At 39.9% G+C, this 24,351-nt stretch overlaps 1 protein-coding gene across 1 annotated transcript in view; it reads left to right on the top strand.

Moving 5' to 3' along the window:
- LY75 (lymphocyte antigen 75) overlaps positions 1-19,681 on the top strand; it is a 46,381-nt gene extending 26,700 nt beyond the window's left edge. The window contains exons 22-35 of the mRNA XM_040603582.1: positions 631-736; positions 2,690-2,850; positions 3,527-3,656; positions 6,166-6,392; positions 8,145-8,313; positions 9,502-9,663; positions 10,591-10,713; positions 11,126-11,320; positions 11,700-11,920; positions 13,024-13,198; positions 13,713-13,880; positions 15,140-15,262; positions 15,696-15,863; positions 16,878-19,681. Of these exons, the coding sequence (XP_040459516.1) occupies positions 631-736; positions 2,690-2,850; positions 3,527-3,656; positions 6,166-6,392; positions 8,145-8,313; positions 9,502-9,663; positions 10,591-10,713; positions 11,126-11,320; positions 11,700-11,920; positions 13,024-13,198; positions 13,713-13,880; positions 15,140-15,262; positions 15,696-15,863; positions 16,878-17,059 (2,310 nt within the window). The 3' untranslated portion in view covers positions 17,060-19,681. The remainder of the gene's footprint in view (positions 1-630; positions 737-2,689; positions 2,851-3,526; positions 3,657-6,165; positions 6,393-8,144; positions 8,314-9,501; positions 9,664-10,590; positions 10,714-11,125; positions 11,321-11,699; positions 11,921-13,023; positions 13,199-13,712; positions 13,881-15,139; positions 15,263-15,695; positions 15,864-16,877) is intronic.
- The last annotated feature ends 4,670 nt before the right edge of the window (positions 19,682-24,351 follow it).

Here is a 24,351-nt window from a genome sequence, read left to right as displayed (position 1 = left end):
CCTTAAGGACTTAACTCACTTAAGAATTAGAGGCAGCTTTTAAAAATGAACCAACAGGTCAGAAGCCATAGTGTAGTATATAAAACATATACTATGTTTTAAGGCAGTCATCTAAAGTTTTAGTGAGAGTGCTGTTACTTTGCCCGCTGTTATTCTGCCCATAAGGACTGTGTGTCAGATCTGCATATTACATTGTGCCAAGGTTTGCAAATCTACTTCACATCGTTGCAGAACATAGCTTTTGAGTTCCCCTGTAGTTTCTCCCAAAAGGTTATTATTACAATACAGGTTCCTGGCCCAACCCTATCTGACTTCAGAGTTCACGTGTGAATTCTCATTCTTAAAACAGTACATGATCTTGATGTAGCCAATTAAAAATTACTGAATTCTAATCTTCAGTGAATGGGGAGTTAGTCAGTGGGATTATTTTATATTTAGCTGTTCTGTTGAATCTAATAAGAAATGTGTGTAGCTAGGATCAGTTCCCTTGCTTTCTGAGGAAAGTAATTATATGTTATTGCAGGAAATAAGTAGCGAGTTTTCAGGTTGTTTTAAGAACATTTTCTTATGAGTTATTTCTTGGGAAGCAATGGTATCATGAAAACCAGTTTCATTATGTTTATTTTGCAGTGTTTTCTAAAGATGAAGCCTGAATATTTAACATTCAGTGCAGCTAATGAAAAGTGTGTAACTTTTGGAGGCTCTCTTCCGTCTATCTCGAATCAAGCTGAGCAAGGTACGATGGTGAGCTGGGGGCACTTTTAGTATGCGGCTTCTCTTCCAAGTTCAGTATAGTTCTGCTTAAGAACTTGAGTGTAAAATCACTTGGTTATCTAGAGGCATACTGGGAGCATTCTAAAAATCCAAGACCAGTTAAAAATGTGCTGTCTATTGTTGTTTGCATCACTGGAAACCTAACATGGAAATGCAGTCAGTAGACATTTGAGCCAGTTTGAAGAGCAGCTTCTCTGTATGAGCTTAACCGGTTCTAAAAATAAAAAATTGTAAAACCTTGTATTAAAGATTGAGGATAAAAGGGTCACCACTGAGTGAAGAATTCCCACATTTTGCTTTCCAAGTTAAAATATAACTAAGACTGTAGACTTTGCACTATAAAACCACCTTAGGTTTCCAAGGCAAGCTCAGCTGTCTGTGCGGGACCTAGATGGCAAACACAGTGCCTGCCTGAGCACATAGGACCCTCGTGTCTAAGTGTGCTGAGCAACTTAAGGTGGCAGTGTGTCTAAACTGACAACCTGCAAGCTCTCCAGAGCAGTGTAGGAGGATGGAAGGCAGCGAGACTGCAAAACACAGAGTTCCACCTTTGGGACCGGCCTCTCAGCTGACATGTAGGCTAGAGTAACTGAAGGAAATGCAGCAAGGAAGAATTGTGTTCACATTGGCTACAAGTAATGTTCAGTGATAAACTGATGAATGAGACAGCTGTATTTGCATTTACAGTCTTGTGGATAGCTAACAGTTCTCTGCAGGTACATCTGAAGGAGCTCCGTTGAATTCTGCAGTGCGCATGGTGCATATTTGCTTTATAAGCAAATAACCTCTTGCCCCATGGAATGTGGAAAGTAGACTAGGGAGGCCACTAGTCTACCTGCAGGCAGCAGCTGAATGTTTTTATAATTTTTATAGTTTTTTTTTTTTTACTGCACTTATTGGGGAGAAATAGGGTTGTAACCACACAGGAATATTCATATCTGTGACCTGTTCTTTTTGGATGCTTTCAAGATTGTCAAAGCATAGCCATTCTGAAATGCTACATAGCAAGATCTTTTTGCCTGGTTTTATGCATATGGAAGTGTTTGTTATTGTTTCTTGTTTGTTTTCGTTCCCCCCTGTAGTGGAGGCCACATATATGGAAAGAAGGCACCGTCCTCTTAAAGAAACATGCCTCTTTCTGTGGGCTGCTTCTGCTCCTCCCGGTGGCATGAGGTGGTGGCTAGCCCCCTAAATCTTCAGTGCCTTTGTCTAGCTCAGAAAATAGGCTGCGGCTAGTCTGGCATGTGGCCAATAGTTAAGACATTTCAGCAGTAGCTAATTACATAGCTTCCAATTTGTCTTCCCAATCCAGACAGACTCAGCGAGTGCCTTTGGTGCCTGGGGGTTACTGAAGCCCGTTTTTTCGTGCCAGAATGCTCGTTCTGAGGGGCCTGGTTTAAGGTTTTCCTGGCTCAATGTTTTTTTCCAACTAAACCTGACTTCTTTTGTCTGGTCCTGCTTTCTTTGATGGTGGGGTGGGCAAATGCTGCCAGAATCCAAGAAATGGTTCTGATTTATGGTCAGTAGGAGAGGAAGATGGGAGATAAGACCTCCCCCATCAATTCAGAGAGGGTGGGAGGGAGCTCTTCTGTTATCTCTGCAGGTGGACAATAGAAGGTCTCTCAGACCTGTGGAAAAGCAGCTTCTGAAATTTTGATTTTCAGTGCAAGAATACGAAGTAGTGGGCAGAGAAACAGCTAAAATCCAGTACCTGCTCCTCAGCTGAGAACTTGGAGAACAAATGCCAAGTCTGCTCCTTTCCAATAAAATCAACATGAAAGGTGTTATCTTACAGAAGGAAGGGATGATTGAGTTAATACAAACAGGGGTTGCATTATCTTATTTATGTGTCTTTTCAGATGTTTACTGTTGTTGTCTGAACCACAATATGTACATTTACTGTTCTGCCCAACAGATTATATAACATCCTTGCTTCCTGGTATGCCAAAAGATATTTGGATTGGTTTGCAGTTTCTGTTCAGCACAAGGGAAAACAAATGGATAGATGAGAGCAGACTGTTGTATAGTAACTTTCACCCACTCCTGACAGGAAGATTAAGGAAAATTCCACTGGACGTAAGTTCTGACTTTTGACTTCCCTTGACTATTGAGTGAGGACATTTGGAATATTGACTGCATTACCAAAAAAAAAAAAATAAATATGGAACAGACCAAATCCCCCAGTTACTGGTTTTAACTGGCAAAAAAAAAGGTGAATGACAGTAAAGGAGTTCTGTTTACCTTTAACAGGATGACAGCTTCTGACCTAACATACAGAGCACTGAAGGGTGAACAAGAAAAGCTGAAGCAAGTGTTTAATGACTCTTTTGGAACTTCTGTTTGCAATTTAAAGACCAGATGAAAACAGTCATCAAAAAGCTGTCATCAATAATTCTTGGTTCAGTTACACTTAGAATGCATTTGTAAACCGTTATACGTTGGTACTTTGCTTCACCTTGGGTAGAGCAGCAAGCATAATAAACGTAATCGAACGACACTACAAATCAGATTTATTTTAAGTGTAAAATCACTTCATTTAATATTCTCCCCTGTATTTAACTTAAGAATTCCTTTTGAGACCAGGCACCTGGTAGTGTTTGTAAAACTGGTAAGCTGAATTGCATCACTCCTTTGAAACTGCTTAAACAAGTTCAGACAGCTCGAGTTCTCCTAGCCTCATGTTACTTCACCCTCTCTACAAAGGTATGTTTATGCCTTATTTGAGTCTGATAACCATATTTCTGGTTTTCAGCTTTTTGATGAAGAATTTAACAATCAGTGCGGTGTAATCCTTAATGATCCCAAATCACAGTATGTTGGAACATGGAATTTCACTGCTTGTGCTGACAGGCACTTCTTGGGTATATGCCAGCGGCCTATAGGTAAGTCTGAAGAGTCAAAATAAATTAAAGCCAGAGTTCACAGTTAAGATGTGTATGCCAGGAGACCTTTTAATGCCTGTAAATTGTTGCACTTGAAGAGCAAGATTATTGTAGAGACTAAGTAGTTAAATTTTGAAAATAAAAAAAAAAAAAAATTGTGGAGGATCATCTGGAACCTAATTTGTCAGCTATTCAGAATTTTCCCTTTTATTTTTCTTATTCCAGTTCAGAGGGAATCTGTTTTCCTGGGAGAGTTTGTGTTGTTTCAGTGAAGCAATACTTCAGCAGACAGGGCTTTAACATTCTGTGGGTGTAGTGGTCATGCGCATCAAGGGGTGGAAGAAGTGACTCCTTTTTCCTCTTCAGAACTCTGAAAGTGAGAAGTCCTGGGAAGGAATCCTACAATATTTCCATCCTCCTTAAAAATATCCTGTGGTTTTTAGCAGTATTAGAATATGACGTATCATGTACTCTTAATGTTGAAATCAGTCTCCCCAGAGCAAACCATACATAGAAAATGATAATAGGAGTGATGCAGCATTCACTAGCTTTGTGCGGATCTGTTGGCGTGAGTGGGTTTTCTTAATCTGAACTAAAAATAATATTCTGATGTAGCTGTGTGGGTTGGTTGATACCAGTTACTGGAATCAGATCAAACGCATGTCGCTATTATACGCATTTAATTACTGCTATGGGCTAATGTTCAGCATACCCACTTCTGAGTATGTTCCTTTATGTAAATAATCCTTTTAAGTAACTAAGATGATATCTTCTAAAAAAAAAAAAACACTAACAAAAACCAACCAACCCCCCCCCCCCCAAAAAAAAAAAACCAAAAAACAGAAAAACCAAACCAAAACCACAGAGAGGTATGCAAAACACTAAGAATATGCCCACCTTCTTCATTCTCAAGTAGGCAGAGATTTCCCTGACCCTACCCCCCCTTTAGTGCAAAAAAACCCTTTATTTCAGTGTCAGATACTTCAGAAATTCCAAGTGTCCAGATTAGAAGTCTGGATGGAAGAGATGTAGTCATAAAAATTTGAAAAGGGGGATTTTATTAACAGGAGATTGACAATATAGCTGTGTAGATCAATATAGTACTAGTCTGGGTTGACTAAAATACTAAGCACTTCTTCCTTGCCACAGCCTTAGAAGGTGTAAGGAGAAAGGGTTTTGGACTAACAAAGAATGTGTCCTGGTATGGTCTAGCCTTGTGTCATCATTGTATTGGGGACCTAAAGATAACTTGGGTTGGAAGGAACCTCAGCACGTTGCAGGGACAGCTGTGAGAGAGTCCAAGCTGCCTAGGGCTTTATCCTAGAGAAGACGACAATTCATGTTCCTTGGAAATCTTGGCATGATTGTGATTTGCAGAACTTCGTGAGATGTTAATTATCAGCAATTACTTCTTTCAGAAATGGACACTTTACTTACTACCTTGTTTCCAGTTTGGTACCCCTTGATGTGTGATGCACCCTTGGTTCCATGGTTCTTTTTTTGTAGCTGTTTACTACGTGAAAGCATTTGGCAGCAGACACAAACTGCTTTTTCAGCCTTGTCACTTTTCTGATCTATTGAAAGCTGTAAATACCAAATTAATGTTAATTTTCTGTCATCTTGTGTTTTGGAAAATGGCTGTGTCAGCCTATCAATCAGCCATCTATATACTGTTATTTATAGAGGGTTTTTTTTCTTTTTCCTTTTTTCCTCTTCTCTCATTGAGCCTTTTCCTGCTTGAGATATTTTAAATGTCAGGGGTTTTCTCCCTCTTGGAGAGCCAATTTCATTTTGGTTGTCTATAAAATTTTTGGGGTTACCAGGTTTGGATGCTTTAATTTACTGTCCGTGGGAATGTTTGCATCTTTCATTAACCATAGTTGCTATGCACTACTGAGCTGTATGCCTTCAAGTATGATGCTGATAACTGTGGTAACACTCAGTGCTTAGAGCACAAATAGTGAATTGTACCCCTCCCTATGCAAGGTGCGTTTTCTGCAATTAGTTAAGCACTTGTGGAGGCAAAATCAATTCCCACTACATTCACGGATGGTGGTAAGGACTTCTGGGACTGTGCTGTAATGACATCTGCATAGACAAGTTTCGTGGCTGCATAAATCCACAGGCTCCACAGAGATGAGTCAAGTTTAGCTGTTGCTGTATTGCAGCAGAGAGCGGTCACTCTCTCCCATTCATGTATTTCATTAAAATTGTAGAATATGGTTTTAATTCAATAAATAGAATTCTTAACATTATGTAGCTGTTAGTTAAAAGTAGCAAATCTAAAAAGATGTGAACTTAAATTGAGAGAAAGATACATAAAAATAGCTTGGCTGAAAATATTTTTTTTTTATATCTAAAGTGTCAAAGATATTTGCTTCTGACTAGTTATTAGCATAATCTACTGGCTAAGAATTTTCTTTTTTCTGTTTGTTACAGAGAAATTGTTAGTTCAAAATGTATTCCAGTGTTTAACCACCTAATATCTGGATTTCTTTCTTACACATAGGAACTGCTGATAACCAGACAGAGCAAGTCCTTGATGAAAGACTGAGTTATCAAAATGTTCAATACATGGTAATTCTGAAGAATTTATCCTGGAATGATGCAATGGCTGCATGCATAAATAGCAAGATGCATCTGGTTAGCATCACAGATCAGTTCCAGCAGGCTTTTCTTGCTGTTCAGGCTGCCCTTCATAACTACCCTCTGTGGATTGGACTCTTCAGCAGAGACGTAAGTTTTGTTTTCCCCTTGGACTGTGGCTTAAGGTAATTTTTAGAGTTGCGTGAAATAGAAACTGGGATAAAGAAATGCAATGAAAAATTAATTTCTGGGGTAACTGTTTTCATTTAGGGATAACATCTGGAGGGTCTCAAGATTAATGTTCTAAATCTTCAGTTCTCCAAGTTACATATTTCTTGAACTGTACTGGATGGATTGATGATGAGGAGACGGGTCTTTTCACAGAATATAGGATGAAGGGATATATTGTAGAGTGGCAGCAGCATAGATTGCTGAATCATCTTTGTCTCTTGTTAACAAATGAGTAATTAATATGCTCTTTGGTATCATCGCCACTGTTTACAGTACCCCTCTAGAAAGACAACCCAAAATCATTTTTAAAAGGGAGAAACCAGAAGTGGCAAGTAAAATCCAAAATGAATCATTGAACACTTCTGGAGGTACGTTTCTGAAGCCTAACTTAAGAGTCTGTTGTTAATTCATGTTGTTTGTGCCTGTGTCTCCCTAGAGGGAGACATCCCTGAGACAGGTTAGTGGGTTTTTCTTTTTTCTCCTGTTTGTTTTGTCTTTGGAAAAAATCAATGCAGGAGGTACCTACTTTGCCTTTATTAGCCAGGGTACTTCTTGAAGATCTTCACTGTTGATTGAGAGCTTTCTCAGCTGTTAATGAAATGGCTTGGGCTTGCTTGCAGGGTCTGTCTTCTTTGTCAAACGCATCAGTCTTGAGATAATTGTAAGAAAAAAGTTAGAATTTGAGAAGTGTCTTACCTACAAAGGTTAATGGTGCTCAGTCAGCATCTGTTGTGTTATGATCTTCCTATGTCAGTAACGGGCTACTGAGTCTTCTAGGCAAAGTAGGTAGGGGGAAATAGAAATTTGAGAATATACTTTATGGAGAATGTTTTTTAAAAGAAAGCAGGCATTTAATCTCAGTGAAGATGGGGAAACCAGACAACTTGTTTTCACTCCTCTTCTGAGTCTTCATCTGTAAGTGAAGATGAAATGATTAATTTTGCTGCATACAACTCAGGCGTGCACCAGCTTTTCACTATTGCAACACTTAATTATTTGGGTAGAATTAAAAAGTCACATGAAAGGAAATTATAATGAAACTGGTCAACAGAACTTGTTACTCCAGTGCTGGAATTACAGACACAAAAGAAAGATACTAAACGATAAGCTAAATTACAAAGCAGCAGGGGGATTTCCTGAAGAAAGCTTTTAAATGTAAGACTCTGAAAAGGTGGTGTGCTTATTGTATGTGGGTTTTTTTCTTATGCCTCCTGCATCCTCGAGGGCAGGAATACATCTGATTTAGTAAATCAGTTAAGTATTTAATAGATTACTTTCAATTCAGTGTTGAGTAACTGAGACTGGCCCTTAGTCTCAGATATTACCAGTTTTCCGAGACCAGATAATTATATCCACCACTGATGCAGGTGCAAATGATGCAGTTTGAACATCTCATTGGCAGGCCTTCCTCCATAAGCATAGTAGTAAAACATCACCATTGAATAATTTGCCATATGCTTTGGCAAATTCGTATGTTTGCAACCGCAAAACAAAATAACAAAGCTTGCTACGTTGTGAGCAGCAGATCAGGTTGCGAGGGCAGTGGAACACTTACAGTTCTCACCAGAGACACTGTAAATGTCTAGCCAATGTAAATGTATTATTATGTCATTTTCTGTACCTAATATGTTTTACCATGTAAGCTCATCCCTTTTACTTATACAATGCTAGGGTGGAAAGCATTATGGCTGGCTGGATGGGAAACATGTTAGTTTTAGTCGCTGGTCTGATAATGATGAAGAAACAAGCGAAGAATGTGTGTTTCTGGATACTGATGGCTTCTGGAAAACTTCTGACTGTTCGTCTGAAAATCGAGGTGCTATTTGCTACGTATCAGAAAGTATGTATCCTAGCATTATATGTATGTATTTATTTATTATGAAGCATATGTGATAATTCCAGATTGTAACTTCAAAAGTAAAACGTTTCCTGAGACAGGCTGGTTTGCATGCCATGAAAAGAAGAAAGAAGCTTCAAATAGGGGGCCATGCACCTGTTGGTCTTAATCCACGTTAGTTACTAATGAATTCGTCATGGGTGCAGTGGGCTAGACTGTACCCTTCATATTGCCAACCGATTCTACCTTTGCACTGTTTCTGTAAGATTGTTGCATACTAATCTCTCCCACTTGCATGTGGAAGAAAATTCATTTACCTCTCTACTATTTAAGTCTTAATATTGGGACCTCCTGAAATCTCTTCAGACGTGGAGGTCAATACAGGGAGGAGGGACGTGACTACAAGGAGAAGAAAGATAGCAGGTAGACACTGAACTGAGGGATGTGAATTTAAGTCATGCAGTTCACAAAACCCTTCTAAATATATACCAATTATAGCAAGACAGGTTGGGATATAGCAGGACGTCTTTTGGGGAGGATACATATGTAGCACAGCCCTTTTCTGAAAAATAAGAAAGATCTTTCTTAGGAATCATCACAGATTTCTTCCCTTTGAGACCATTATAACTTGTTATGGTTTGCTTTTTTTTTCCAGTTAAGGCATTATTGTACACACTGAGTCACAGCTGACTGTATACTTGGCATTATGACATCCTTAACTGTTTTGTGCTTGCAGTCAAAGCAACTGCAGGAAGAGTCCTTCTCACTCCTCAAGTATTGGATAAAGCCACAGAACTAAGATGTGTTGCGAGCTATGAGATAGCTTACTTGTAATGGTGATTTGCCTTCGTATGAGAAGTAGTAAGAGCTTTTAGTTATTGGCCCACACTTAGCACTTTTATTAGGGATTAGGGTTTTTTTTATGTAGGATATAGGTTCTTAAACCTATATAACACAACAATTGTGGAAAGTTGTTAGCATCTGTATTCTTTGATAATGCTTACTGTTGGGTTTTTTGCTTTAAGAAAATTGCCATCATGAGGAAACTGAAAGCAACAATGTATTGCACATCTAGAGGATGGCACTTAATTTGTCTTTTGTATTTTTAAATGGTACCTGAAAGTGGTTTGTGGTGTGTCGAGTGTTGTTATTAATAAGTCATGTCCTGAATGCCTTCTTTCCTTTCATTAGAGAAGACTGAAAATGAACAAGTTACCCAAGTTAAGTGCCCACATAAGATTAAAAATACACCCTGGATATCATTTAGAAACAATTGTTACACTTTTATAATAACAAAAAATAGATGGAGAGAACTGAAGCCTCAAGAAGCTCATCATTTATGCAAGAAAATGAGTAAGTACTTTGTCATATTACAGGTATTTATCACCTTGTATCTGATACGGGTTTTAGATTAGAGTCACTCTCTTACGATGACAGCAGAGCGAGTGTTGAGAAAGGTTGTAGCATTTGGAAACGTGTATTAGTGTTGTACTGCCTCGTGCTGTTTGCCCTTGAACTACTCTGATAAAAAAGTGCCAGAGCAGGGGTAGGAGAGTTAGAGATGGCTAGGAGCTGTTGAATTCTGAGCTCTCTGAAAAATTGGATGGTTTGGGGGTTTTTTCCTCTTTGTACCGCACAAATTTTAAATAGTAATTGTTACTCCCTTGGTAACATTCTGGCTTTACCATCACATTTACTTCGCGGGGCGGGGTGTGTCCCTGCCTTGCTGTGTGGAACACTTAGGTGAACAAAGTAAACAGACTGTGAATAGTCCAGTTCAGAAAAGCACATGGGCTTTTCCTGTCCATCCTGAACAAAGTGTAAGCTTAGAACAGCTCCCTTCTTACGTTAACCCATTTCTTATGGCACTTCAGACATGTATCTTTCTAGAAAATTTATTTTTCATGACTTGATTTCAATTCAGTCTTTTCCTTAATAGTTTCTCTACTAGGCAGTTCAAGAAAACCACGGAAGATTGATATTTTTATGTTCTATGCAGAGAATTTTTAGTACATACAACTTGAAGTGACAGGAGGACCCACAAATATCTCTGGAGCTGATGTCTTTCAGTTATGCATAAAACCAGGGGAAGCACTGTTGATAATACCTTTGAAAATTGTTTTCACACTGTTAATTCAGTTATTATGTTATAAAGGTCTAGCCTTTACGCACTCTTCGCCTGTCTGTAATAACTAACAACAATACTGGAAAAACATTTTAATTTATTTTGTAACTGAAAGGTGGATTTGTAAGAAAGGAATTTAAAATTTTTTTCAACAGACCCAGAAGCATTTGTTCTGAGTGTTCGCGATGAAGAAGAGAATAACTTTGTTACTGAGCAGCTTCATTCATTCAGTGGTCTGGCTATGTGGGTCTGGCTGGGTGTGATTTATGATGACAGCGGTAAGGTTTAAGGTTTTTATTTCTGAATTACTGGATTGGAGACAAAGTTTTCAGCTTTAAGTGCATGTTTCAGTATTTGACTAAAGTCAAACTGATGCAAACTCATAATAATGTTTTATATTTATCCTCTAAAAGAAAATAACTGGATATGTTTTCTGATTGAGTGATAATTGGGTCCACCATGTTCTGTTTAGTTTAGATTTGATTTCCCTGGAAAGCAGGATGTAAAAGGGCCTGGATGAGTAATGCTAACATATTTAGCATTGTATATGGAACTGATTCACAGTAACTTAGAGTATCACTGCATTTTTTCCAAAGTGAATATCTGTTAATGTCATTAATATATTTAAAGTTAAATGGTATTTGTATACATAACGCCAGTGTTTTAATAAATATGCAATGTTTTCCACAGATAAAGTTCTCAAGTGGTATGATGAAACTCATCTAACTTACAATAACTGGAGGCTGGGAAGACCTAACATAAAGAAGAACAATTTTTTTGCTGGTGTAAATCTTGATGGCTTTTGGGATATTTATAATTATTCTCAAAGTTGGCATGCTCATCACTATAACGTGTACAGTATTCTCGCCTGTAAAATCGAAAGGGGTAAGTAGTAAAGAAGATCTGTGTGTAATATTGGAGTGTTGGATGAGGGCCGTAATTGAAGTCCTAGTTCTGCAGTACCTGCTATAGAAGGCTGTGGTTTTGCTCCCAGCGGAACACTGTGGCACAGCTGTCCCGGGCTTCTGGGGTTATATGGTCAGTCTGTGCATCACTGCTCTAATACTCTGATCAGGAGGAATGTGTCTGTACTCCTCCCATCAACTGCTCACAGTGTTCAAAGGTGCAAAAGATAATTTACTTGATCTAAGTGGCTCGTACTGAACACTTTAGTGCTTGAGTTATATAAATGGATTTTAATGCTTTATGTTCCTAGTAACATGAATGAAGTGCACAGGACTTGTTTTCTTATTTTTTGGAATAGGACCCCAACAGTACAAGCCTCCATTGCCTGAGTCTATTCAACATGGAAACAGAACATACAGGATCCTTCAGAAAAAGTTAACATGGTATGAGGCATTGAGAGAATGCAAACAAAACAGGAGTGATTTAGCAAGTGTACACAGTGAATCACAACACTTATTTCTAGAAGATATTGTCAAGCAGGATGGCTATCCTCTGTGGCTTGGGTTGTCTGTTCACGATGTAAGTATATACTGCTGGTGACATCAATAACAGAGCTAGTAAATAATTTTTCTGCACAGGATATTAAATATTTTCTGATGCTTTTTTCCAGTTTCTCGGAATCTCTGTTCCATGTAGTAAATTACCTACTTTTTCAACACTGTGTAACATATGTTTAAGTATATGAAATAGTGTATGTAGCCACACTAAGATATTTTTCCAATTCCTTGACATTTTAAAATAATGCAATGGTCCCACGTCATTCCTCGTAGCAGAAGGAAGCGCAGTTTGCAACACTACCTTTAGAGGCTCCAGTTTTTAAGGCCCTCCTGTAGGATCAGATTCCATTAGCAGAGAGTCAGACAAGGCTGTATGGGAGCCTGTTCAGCCCAGGTCAGGACTGACTGTCCAAGGCAGTTCAGGAGCTGGTGCTCTAGCAAGTTATGCGTCCCTGCTCCCAGGAGGCAGCTGCAGATCTTTGTCCTCCTCTGCTTAGCCTTGGAGCCAAAATTCTGTAGCCCTGACCCCGATCCCCACAATAATTGTCAGACCCGGTCACAGTGGTTAAGTGGCAGGAATACCCCTCTGCAGAGTTACGTGATTTATATGCATACCTTTGCTACCTTGGCCTGTCCTTTGCTCTAGATGGTTTCCTCCACTTCCCACAGCTGACTCTTCATTGCCATGGGTTTCTATCTGAAGTAGGCGGTAGCTGCAAATCATTCCTGAGCTGCCCAGCTTTACTCAGGCCATCTTTACAGTTGAGCAGTTTGCAACATATATAATAACGTTCATAGCAAGGAAGGCAGACTGCTTAAATGAAACAGAAGGACGAAATTAAGTAAAATGTTTCCCACAGAATAAAGGCACGTTGCAAGTTTAAACTTACAAACATGCCACACTCTCTCAGTTCCCACAAACAATCAGGATTTCTATGCTAAGAATTGATTGGAAGATGTGAACTGTATCGAACATCTGTTTAGCATGAATTTAGAAAACAAAGCCACCTGCACTTTAATTTATCACGCTGCAGGGTGATATTGCTACATGACTTACCAATGACTGACAAGATTTAGACCAGAACCATATGCTGTGGTTTAAACGTTTTTTTTTTCTTTAATTAGGGAAGCAAAGCTAATTTTGAATGGTCAGATGGAAGCAACTTTGATTACCATCCCTGGGAATTAGAAAACTCAAATACTACTGAGAACTGTGTTCTGTTGGATACTAAGGGATCTTGGAACCGTACAAAATGTACAAATGTTGCTGAAGGTGCCATTTGCTATAGCCCTCCACATAGTAAGTGTTCTTTTTAATGTTTTGTTAGTTGTCTTACGTATTGTCTTTACATGTTGTATATAGAAGTAGAAATGAAGGCTGAAATACTACACTATTCCATCTTTAGAAAGAGCTGTTGATCAGGAAGGATAAAACACTTTGTAATACTTTAGGGAGATTAGTTCTCCTCATTTCAGTAGTAAAAATCTAAACCGGTCCTGGTTGCTTTTTGATCACCTGTGATATGAATGTCAAACTATATGTATCTTTACTGAATCAAAATCCTTATCAAACACATAAAACAAACTTCAGAAGCCCCTAAAAGGCAAGATAAAATGTTTCCCAAGCCTTTGGGACTTGTTTTATGCTCGTTGTCGAATAAATGGATCCATGACACAAGGAAGGAGGAGTGTAAGCTAATCGAACCATTGTTGTTGGTAGCAGTAGTCCTTGTTGATACGGACTGTCCTGTTACTACAAAGACTACGCACAAACTCCTGCAGCAGAAATAACGCCAATCTCTTTGTCTTTGCAGAGAGACAATTACAGTCAAGCCAAGTGAGCAGAGCTCCAGGATGCCCGCAGATCAGTGGTACACTGCAATGGATACAGTATAAGGACCATTGTTACGCGTTTGACATGGCATTCTACAACTTTTCAGTATATAATGTGGAAGATGCTAAGAAAGTCTGCCAGAAACTGAGTATGTTTAGACTCTTTTTCACATTACAACTTGTAATTGGTCCACTATTAAAAAAGAAATAAAACCCAACAAGCAAAAAACCTACAGTAGTTATACTTCAGCTTTTGGGCTCTTATGCTGCTTTAGTTTACAAGAAGCGCTAGCAAGCTTTATCCTTGAACATTTAATAAAGACTCTTGATAAAATGCTGCAGTATGCTGAAAGATTGTTTGGCACGTGGATATCTGCACGTAAAATGCAGATAGCCGTTGGTGGAGGATTCAGAAATTTAAGGCTTACAGTTTAGAGGAAACAATTTTGTTTGCATACAATTAACTTTATAATAAAGTTAGTGCCATTAGCAGTGCTTTCTGATTATATCCATGCCTCCCTTGCTAATAGGGAGTTTTCTAACCTATCAAATGGTTCAAAGCATGTACTTTATAGATATTAAGGCACATAATATCTAAGAATTTAATGTCAAAGGATTTCCTCCCTTTGATAAGCTGTGTGGGGAATTGTATTGCAGAAGACAATGTTAAGCAGTCTCATGTACAGAATTTTTAATCACCTTAGCTTAGAAGCTGGTGACTTATAACTTTCTTTTATTGAATTACCTTATCATGTGAAGTCAAACTTGCTATGTAGGATGAAAAAGAGAAGGTGCAAGTAGTCCCAGTCCTGGATGCAATTTTCTGCCGCGTCCTACCTGGCCTCGCAGTTGAAAGAGAAAGTGATCTTTCTCTAAGTTAAAGCTTCTGACTTATTTTTACATATACTTGGAAAGAATGGGGACACACTGAGCCTGTCTCCAGTGTACACTTTCCTTCCTCTTATTCCTTAATTGCTGTAACACTGTATATACAAATGTGAGGCACAGTGAAGTACTGACTGAGATATTAACTTGGCAAAATGCTGAGCTTTTGTTCAACTATATTTTTTAGAAGGGCTTATTGCTTGCAGAGTGCTAGTGATTCTGAATGTGGCATTATCTTTCAATATCTTCCATGTGGTCCACAGCTGCATTAAGTTTACTTCCATCGTATTTTGTATGACCTGCTTGAATAACCAGTCATGTGAAACAGTCTTGTATAACTTGCTGTATTTTAGGGAATGAGAGGTTTATGCCTTTGTTCTGTAGGTCACTTCAAGCTAATTTTACAAGCCCAGATGAGCAAATTTTTCCTGTAGTTATTGTTCCCACAGAAAACTCTATATACAAGCACCATGAAAAAACATCTCTGAAGTTGCAATTCTGACCAGTTTCCCCTTCCCCTTAGATCCTTCAGCAACCCTTCTGACTATAGTGGATGCTGAAGAAAATGCATTTGTGAGCACACACATAAAGGAAAATGATCTCATCACCAAGAATGTATGGCTTGGCCTGACTCAAAGCTCTAAGGGTAAGTAGCAGCAACCATGTATGAACATGAACGTTTCATGTGGTAAATAAAAATGCATAAATCCTCAAATAACACAGTATTGTAGTGCTGATAGCCTACAGTAACTTCTGTCTGAGGTTGGAATCCCTCATTTGGCATCGTAAAGGCCTTTGGTGTAGCTTAAGTCCCTTCCTGCTGCATGCTTAAGATAATCACAAGTCACTAGAATTCATTTTCCCCAATATTTTCATTGGTGCCTAATGGTTCAGCTGCAAGTGCATCAAATGCTAAAGGTCTGGAGAACAGGTACAGCTAAAATTGCTTTTAATGTACGGCATAGATACAGTCCTGTTTCTTTTAGCAACATAAAGAAAAAAAATAGATCATGAATGATATGGTGTAACATTACAGCATGTTTTGGCGATCTAAACTAAGCAAACTTTTTCCCCAACAGATCAGTCCCTGAACTGGCTTGATGGCTCATCAGTTAATTATGTCAACTGGGAAAATAAAACTGCAGGAGTCAATGAGAAATGCAGTGTTATCCTGTCCACAACTGGCACGTGGTCCAAAGTTGACTGCAGTCGCAGTCAAAGCAGAGTGGTTTGTAAAGCTCCTTTAGGTACAGAAGCATTGATTTTTTTATATTTTTTTTAGGGGACACTTAATTTTATAGTGATTATATTCAGGGTTTTCTTTTTTTGGTGGGGGAAGTCTGTGTTGAAATACTGAAAGTGCAGTTCACAAAAGCACGTATCAAGTACCTTTGCCTAAGCAGGAGCATTATGTTGCTGTTTTGCCATAAAATTGTATTCAGGAACAAATTATCTAGGAATTTACTTCTCCTGGCTCCCACTATGCACTCAAAGGGTAAGGGAGAGAACTGAAATCCCACTTAAAAGAGCACAGAGTAGTTGCTACTGCTGCTTACCACAGGGCATCTCTCATGGGTGAGTCTGTGTAGGTGGGAACAGAAAGACTTCTGCTTGTACGAGATGCTGAGTAAGCAGGTACTGCAGATCATGTTTTCAGTCTTGAGGAGGCTTCTGAAAATGCCGCCCTGCAACTTCAGAAAAAGATTCAGGCCTCACATTACTTCCTCATACTCTGCCCTGTACAGGGAAGAAAGCATTTCCCTCAGCATTAAGCAGGCAAGTTCCTGAGCAGCGGTGGAATCTTTCTGATTTTGTATACATTTTCACTGAAGTAGGAATGCAAGAACAGATTTAACTTGATGCTGCTAAGGAAGAGCTCAACAAGATCTTTTCAGTCCAAGGGAAGCATATTTCCCTTCCACTCCCAAGAGAGGCCAGGATCTCACTAGATGTCTGAAGCACACAAACCTTGAAACAAGTGCAGCATTTGCAAGGTGTTTTTGACCTCCAAAGGTCCCTTCCAACCTAAACTTGATTAGGAAATTAACAATGGAATGATCAAAAATAAGCTCATAAATACTGGTTCATATAGGAACCTACCTTCCTATGTGATGAAGACTAGTAATATGATGAAGCAATTTGCTTTAACTTCAACTAGATGAGTGCAATACTAGTGTATAGCTACCTAAGCATCAACCCGTGACAAAATATCCTTACCAATACTCTTACAGAGTAACGATTTCTGTTTTGTTCTGTTACAGGTTCTAATCATACTGGGGTGGCTGTAGCATTTGCCCTGCTAATTGTCTTAGTCTTCATTGTTGGATTAGTATGGTATCTCTATAAAAAGAAGCGTTTTCACTGGAGTGCCTTCTCTTCAGTACGCTATCAAAGAGGGATGAATGATGATGAAACCGATGTGTTCACAAAAGATAGCTATTGAGAAACTTCCTTCTGCACAATTCAGCATGAACTTCACTGTGTGAAGCCGTAAGGAATGAGCTACTTGTTTTATTACTTCTTTTTGGAAAAGTAATAAGGTTATCCATGGGAGCTAAATTTTGTTCTTGTATACAAGTGCAATTTTTATTCAAGTCCTTGTTAGTTCTTTACATTCGGCCTCAGCTATTCAAGGTGCAAGGTTTCTAGAGTTCTGTGATAGTTCTTAATTTACAGTATTTTCTTTTTTTACTGAAAAGAGTTTTTAATGGAATAATTAATGCTAACAGTACTTTATGGAACATCACCTTAACAAATGCACTTAAATTCTATGTGAATTCTGTAACTTTGTACAGTTATCTATTAATGACTTCATGCCGAATGATGCACCGTTTTGATATGCTGTAAGGGTTTTGCTGCTAGCACTGGCTTACCCAGTAGAAGCAACTTTTGTAATAAGCAGTTACAAATTTTGATATAGCAGGGGAGAAGGGAGTTACCAAACAACAAAGTATTAATTCCCATCCAACTAGAATTTTAATTTTCTTGTTATAGTGGAGGAAGATCATATTGTGAATTATCTCTGCCCCACCTTGGGGACACACACACACCAAAAAAAATCATGTTACAGTGGAGAGGGAAGAAAAATCCTTAGAATGTAGAATGTACATTTTGAAAAAAAAAAAGTTAGGGGAAATACCTTGCACTAAAGCCATGCCATCTAGGAGTAAATTAAATAAACATAGAATATTTGAAGCCTGAGACTGTGGCAAGCTGGCAGATCACTACTCTTTTCCCCGGAAGGTAGTAGTGGGGCTAACAAAAATACCTATTAAGAGCTAACTGCAAACACAAGATATAATAAAAGCCTTATCCCTAGAAAAGCAAAGGCATGAATTTATGTTTTATCCTGCAACATAACTTTAAGTAAATGGTTTAGTTTCTTTCCACAGCTCCTTTCACAAAGTTTTGAAAGCACAAATAGCAGGAATGTTCACAACAAAAATCAGTATCTGGACCTGAGCAGTAATTAAATAAGATGAAAAGATCTGCACTTGGAGTAGCTCTTAGAGGAAGACGTACCGCATTCTATCTTACGTCTTCAGACTACTCTGAAATTAGGCTTGCGCAATTTCATAGTAGATTAAAACACACAAAATACCTGCTCCATTTTATGATCCGTTGCACTGTGACACCCAAGGACAGGAGTGTTGCAGTTGACAGTGTTTCTTGTTCTGTAATGAGATCCTCCTGACATTTACTCCCCCTAATACTCTTATTTATGCTAGGATTAAGTGCCAAATGTTACAGGTGAAATACATCATCTGTCCAACAAAAAAATAAAGCTGTATCTGAGGAAAGAGTGAGAAAGAGTGTATGGTAAATAAACTTGTATACATAAATGCTAAAAATACTTGAGTATTTTACATAAAACTTAAACTTGATTTTTGTATGTCATGTGTCACTGTGGCCTTTTCTATGCACTCCAAAGAAAGCAATAAAGGGAAAAAGGGAAGACAGAATTGTATATATTAATTACTCTTAATAATTTGATCAATTAATGTTTTTTAAAAAGTCTTTAGACTTTGTTAATGCACAGTACAAAGAGCAGACGCATTTACTTTTAGGAAGGAGGGTATATAAAAGACCAAATCCATTCCCCATGTAATGGCAGTATGATATGGTAAATAGTAGTAACATTTGGTCTGACGAAGAGTACTACTGATTTCTCTGAACCAATGGTGCAAGGTCGTGATGTTCAGCTGCCTTTTCCCCCCCCTGCAGTTTACTTAATGTTGACAGCACTTTTCTTTGTTCCTGTTTGCACTATTTTGATAAGCAAGCGTTTATCATTTGTATTGAGAAATAGAGAACTTCTTGTAGATGCCACTTTAGAACAGCAGCCTGAAGGGGCACAGCAAAGGAACCATTGTGTTAGTTTGCTGATCAAAGAAGTAAGCACTTCTGTTGTTTATTTGGTACTTTGGGCACAATTGTGAACACTTTACTTCTTGAGGTAACTTGTAGAAAAAGTGGTTATGATGCTAGTTACTATGTAATGAAAATAATCCTCACCCCCCCTTAAACTTACCCTGGTGTGAGAAGTGTGTGAAACATAAAGCCTGGTTCCTATCATCTTCTGGTCTAGCTTATATGCCTAAGTGCTTTGCCAAATGACTTCTGACTTAATGGACTGAAAAAAAAAAAAAAAAAAAGTTGGTTATTGTCCTTTTCTAACAAGAGCAGTAAGTGGGAAAAATTATTTACAAATTCTCATGTTTTGAGGTTTACTAGTTTTACAGATGTTTATACTTGGAGCATTTTTAGGTGTGAATCTGAAATGGAAAATGGAAATTAGTAGCAAAATCCTAATTCTCCAACACACATGAATATATACGTTATTAAAAATTGTATATTTTATTCTTATGAATGATGTAAATAATTTTTGAAGGCCCCATTTCTCATGTTTGTTTCATCATACCTGAGTTGTCTAATCACTGGTGATTCCTGTTTGAGTAAGCACAACTGCCTTAGTGCAGGTGAATAACCCACTTCATTTGAAACACAGAAAAAGATTATTTAGCAGTATTGTTATTGAAAGAATAAAGTTGAATAAACCACTAAACTGCTTACACTGGTTTTATTTCCATGGAAGCAGTTATCAGAGCTAAGGTACAGCTCATTAATCATTGGGTAAAAAAAGCACATAGCACAGGGGCTGCAATCACAATTAAAGCAGGTAAGCAAGTGTTACTGTGATAAAACCTTAGAGATGATAAAAATCTTTGATGTATTTAAGAAGAATGCTAGTAACTTTCTTTTTGCAGTTGAAAACATACGGTTATACATGGCTTTTATCCAGCTGCTTCTGGACTTGCACAGAAAGGGAACTCCGCTGTGCCTTTTTTTTTTTGATTGAGGTGTAATTCATTAGCACCTTATGGCCCAAATTAACTCTAAGGCAGTTTATAAGGGCTCCTAGCGTAACTCCTCATAAAATACAGGCAAGGTTAAATTACTGACAGCCATATAACAGTTGCAATTAAGGCATGAGATGTATTGATTTTAAGTGTCATCTGAATTCCAGACTTGCAAAATCTGTGACTGCTGGCCAAGGGGCAGTGTTATTTTTAGCTACAGTAATGGCTTGCTGGGAGAAACATCCTATTGAGCAAGATGACAGACGAGGTCATCAGCTTCAAAAACATTAATCTTAAAACAAGACGATATGCAGGGGAATAGAAGAACAGAAGTGAAGGGCTTTTCCCAGGTCCCTGAGCAGTGGAGTTAGGAAGACATTCTAAAGCTCCTTCATCCCGGAGCACAGGCTCTGCTGGACTGTTGTAGCTCTAGACAAAAACTGGCCAACTTTGGGGAAATGCGTAAAGGCTTTTGCACACTTTGAACTGGACATGTGACGCTTGTCAGTCATTGGCCTCCCTCTTGTTAGGGCAGAGCCCACTCCTGCGGGAATGGCCTCCTCCCACGGCATGTGGAGCAGTATGTGTTTTGGTTCCTCTTCTCAAACTTTGCCCAGTCTCCAAAGAGTGTTATGGAAAGGTTAATCCACATCTGCCACTAGCACAGCCAGTGTTTATTCTAACACTATTTCTGCATCAGTAACTTAATTGACATAGAAATGAACCATGAGCACTTATGCAAGGCAGTGTTTGGGCCTGATGGATTTGTTGTATTTCTTACCATTTTTTCCTTTAAACCAAATGCACCATCTGCTCACTGCTCTGGACATGTGTTGTGCATCTAAACATTTTTGAAAGGAGGAAGTAAATTGCATGGCCTGTCAATGATATTTTTTTGGTGTGGCTACAAATAAACCAAATATTACATTTTGTGTTGCTAGAAGTCAGAATTACAATTTGGGCACGTTATGCATCTGCTCTCGCTGCGTGTGTGGAGCACAGTGGGACAGGCAGCCCAGGTTCATAAGCGTTAGTCAAATTTGTTCTGTTGTCAAGCAGCACATAAAGTTCTTACTGGCCAAATTGAACAGACTTTGCACAGTTTTAAAGTGAGAATTATGAGCAATATTAAAGAACTAAGCTTAGGAAAAACAGGGGATTAGCTACTGGAGAGAAAAATTCAATTGTCACTCTAATGGACATTTCCCATTTAGTTCTGAAGGGTTTAAGATGAGAGATGACAACACACTAGATAAAGGTAATTTTCTGTTGATAGCAAATTAACTTGCAAATGGTGCATAACATAAATGCTGTTATTCCTTAGTTTTATTCCTTTATGGTATTTTCAGATTGAAAAACTCCTGTGCACTCTGTCACAGTATCTGCTGGTAAGTAAGACTTTCAACAGATCTGAGGGGGTGGGAGAGGATACCAGATGAGGTTTTTATTGTGATTGCACAATAATGCAACACAGACCATAAGTCCTTCTGGATTTCTATTTGCTAATGCAAATGGGACTATAATTACAAACAGAACAACAGTTCTTTGTTAGCTTTGCTCCTTTTCAGCATAAATAGAATAACTCACTCCAAGGTGGCTTTTAAGAAAATGGAATTTCAGCAATACAAAGTAATTATTGCAAATTGTGCTTTCTTCATCATGCTGCCCTCTTAGGTGTGCATTTTTTGTTCAAACAAGTAAGAACAAAGATCTTTTCCTGCATGCTGTGTCTCAGGATGCTGTGGCTAGGAAGAGTACTACTGCTGCTTTCTATAAAACTCTTCAAATGTCATGTGTTATAGTTCCCCTTTAACAGATTATATAGTGCAGATAATTATACAAAAACGTGGTGCTTGTACTTTGTAAAAGCTAGCGAGCCTTGTAGGCATATTCAAATTAAACTTACAAAGTAGTTGGTTGAAATTATTTCACAAATACTCCTTGTTGAATGTCATCCCCATTAGCAACCAAAATGCTTTCTGTTTCATTGAAGTGTCTTTACTTTTGTAAAGATGATCTGGGTAGCGTCAAATGAGAGTGTGAATTACACATGTACAGGGATAATAGGAGGGCACATTTACCCAGGGTTTGGGTGGTGAGCTACTTTGAGGAAAAAGTCTGAGTTCCTGAAATTTCCATCTTGTGTTGTCCCCTGCAGCCACCATTCTGCTTTGTACCTGTTCTGTCTCGTACCAGCCTTGCAGCACTGATGACTGAGCCACCAAGAGATGAGCACACCACCAAAGAGCCAGCCAGGCAGCCTTACAGCAGCGCAAGGGACTGGGAAGGGAGACCGCAGAGCCCAGCTTCCTGAAGAGGCGCAGCCAGGAGCCCAAAATGCGTGGGATGAGCAGTGCCAACAGTCCCACAACACCAGCACGGGGTGCCGGGGAAGGGCCAGGACAGCCAGTGTGGGCAGCTGGAGTGTCCTGTGACACCAGGACAGGGTATCATATCCTGGCAGGGGTGGGCCTCTTCCCCTTTTCTGCAAGAAACAAACCCACAGCAGCTAGGGGAGAGCAGCTCTCTCAACCCCAGCCCAAGGAGGCATTTGCTGGGGGCAGGAGGCAACACTCCCCTCCCAGCTCCAGGGGACTCCCCCTCCCCCCAAGCAGGGCTTCTACCAGGCAGCCCCAGCACCTCCATACCCCACACCAGCCTCACCTTGCAGGACCAGCTCTGCTTCTGCACATGGAATCACAGGCCATCCTCCGCATGGCTGTGCTCCACGACGATGGCTTACTGAGACACAGGTACCCCAGGGGAGCTGGGGTGAGAAGGCTCCTGCTTTAAATCCTGCTGTGCCCAGGGGCACGCCCTGACAAGGCACAACCAGCAACAGCTGAGTTGCTCTCACTTAGCCTCATGTTGCAACAGCAGAAAGCAGCGAGGCAGGTAAGCTGCTCCTGTGGCCGTGTGTGCTTTGTTGGGGGACTTGCAAAAACTGTGCCTAATGCCTAACCCATTACAGAACTGGTTCGGTTCATACTGATGGGCGGCGATATTTCATTGATGGTCATTCAGGAAGGATTTATTGGCATTTGCTTTTATGGGAAGGACACATTTGTGCTGGCACTCCTGAGCCGTCGCAGCATGCTGAGGAAGGCCTGAGGTGCTGCTGTGCTGGGGGCAGCGTCTGAGGGCTGCAGGAGGACACAGACGTGTCCCTGAGTGCAGCATTAGCAGGTGACGGAGCCAGGCTCCCTGCCAGCCGGCCACATGCTGTAGCCGGTGGGGCGGCCCAAGCCGTGGGGCAGCAGGACGTAGCACATGCCTGGCAAGAACCAGGAATCACCCGGCATCGTGCATTTGCTCTTGGTGGCGTCCAATCCTAACCAGTGGTGCAGAGCCCAGGTCTGCTGGGAGAGGGGGTGTTCCCTGCGGGTGTGGGAGGCTGAGGACTTGCAGCCGTGCTCTGAGAGCGGCGCTGAGCAGGCAGGCAGAGCAGGTGGGTTGTACTGGCGATCGCGTTCTCGGCAGTTGCCTCGGTGTTGGCAATGGCATGGGGCCACAGCGTGTATCCAGCTGCAGCGTTAGGGATTTCTGGTGTAAAACGTGGACAAGAGCTTTGCAAATCTGCAATCCATAGAGCCAGGAGCTTGTATTTTACAGTGGGGGTTGGAATTCATGTGTGAGAGATTTGCTTAACTGCCCAGGGAGGGGTGCGTGTTGGTTTGAAGTCAATGCATGGAGTAATGGTACCACGTACAGCCCACACAGGGAAAAGCTGTGTGGTTGTATAAGTAAGGAAGGTGTAAATAAGCAGTTGAAGTTTACAGTCAAACTGGTTTAATAATTATATGTTAGATAACTAGATAGTTGTGATATGTGCTGTGATTTTGTGTATAAATCATTTTATGGTGTAGGTACCAATTATAAATTGTACCCTGTTCCAAAGCCGAACTCTAACACCTGTTGGTATAAAACTGTTTCATATAAAGTAAACATCAGAACACGCAAACTTTAATTAACTTTTAGAGAAATAGTGGGGTGGTGGCCGGAAGGGACTGCACATCACGCTGACAGGGTGATACAACAGAAGTGGAAAGGGAGCGCGGGAACACGGTGAGGCGGCCATCGCCTTGGGGGCTGGTTATTCACTGCAGCCAGTCAGAGATGAACTTGCGCATGTTGTCAGTCGCGCTGGACCTGCAGCAGTGCATTTGCTGTCGTGATAGAGATATGTTAAAGGAAGCAAGTGGAGACTGAAATTGAAGAGTCTCAAGCGAGTGAGACTGACTGACTAGTTCCTGCTTTAATCCACGGTGGCCAGGGCTCCTTCTGTGTTTGCCACCAGGAAAAAATTCATCTTGGGTTAGCGGCAGCCCAGCTGGCCACGTGTAGGGGAGATGCCATGTGGTACCCTGCAGTGACC

Source organism: Falco naumanni, chromosome 8 (genome assembly GCF_017639655.2).
Source record: "Falco naumanni isolate bFalNau1 chromosome 8, bFalNau1.pat, whole genome shotgun sequence".
NCBI classification, from domain to species: Eukaryota; Metazoa; Chordata; class Aves; order Falconiformes; family Falconidae; genus Falco; species Falco naumanni.
This window is presented reverse-complemented; position numbering and strand designations above follow the sequence as displayed.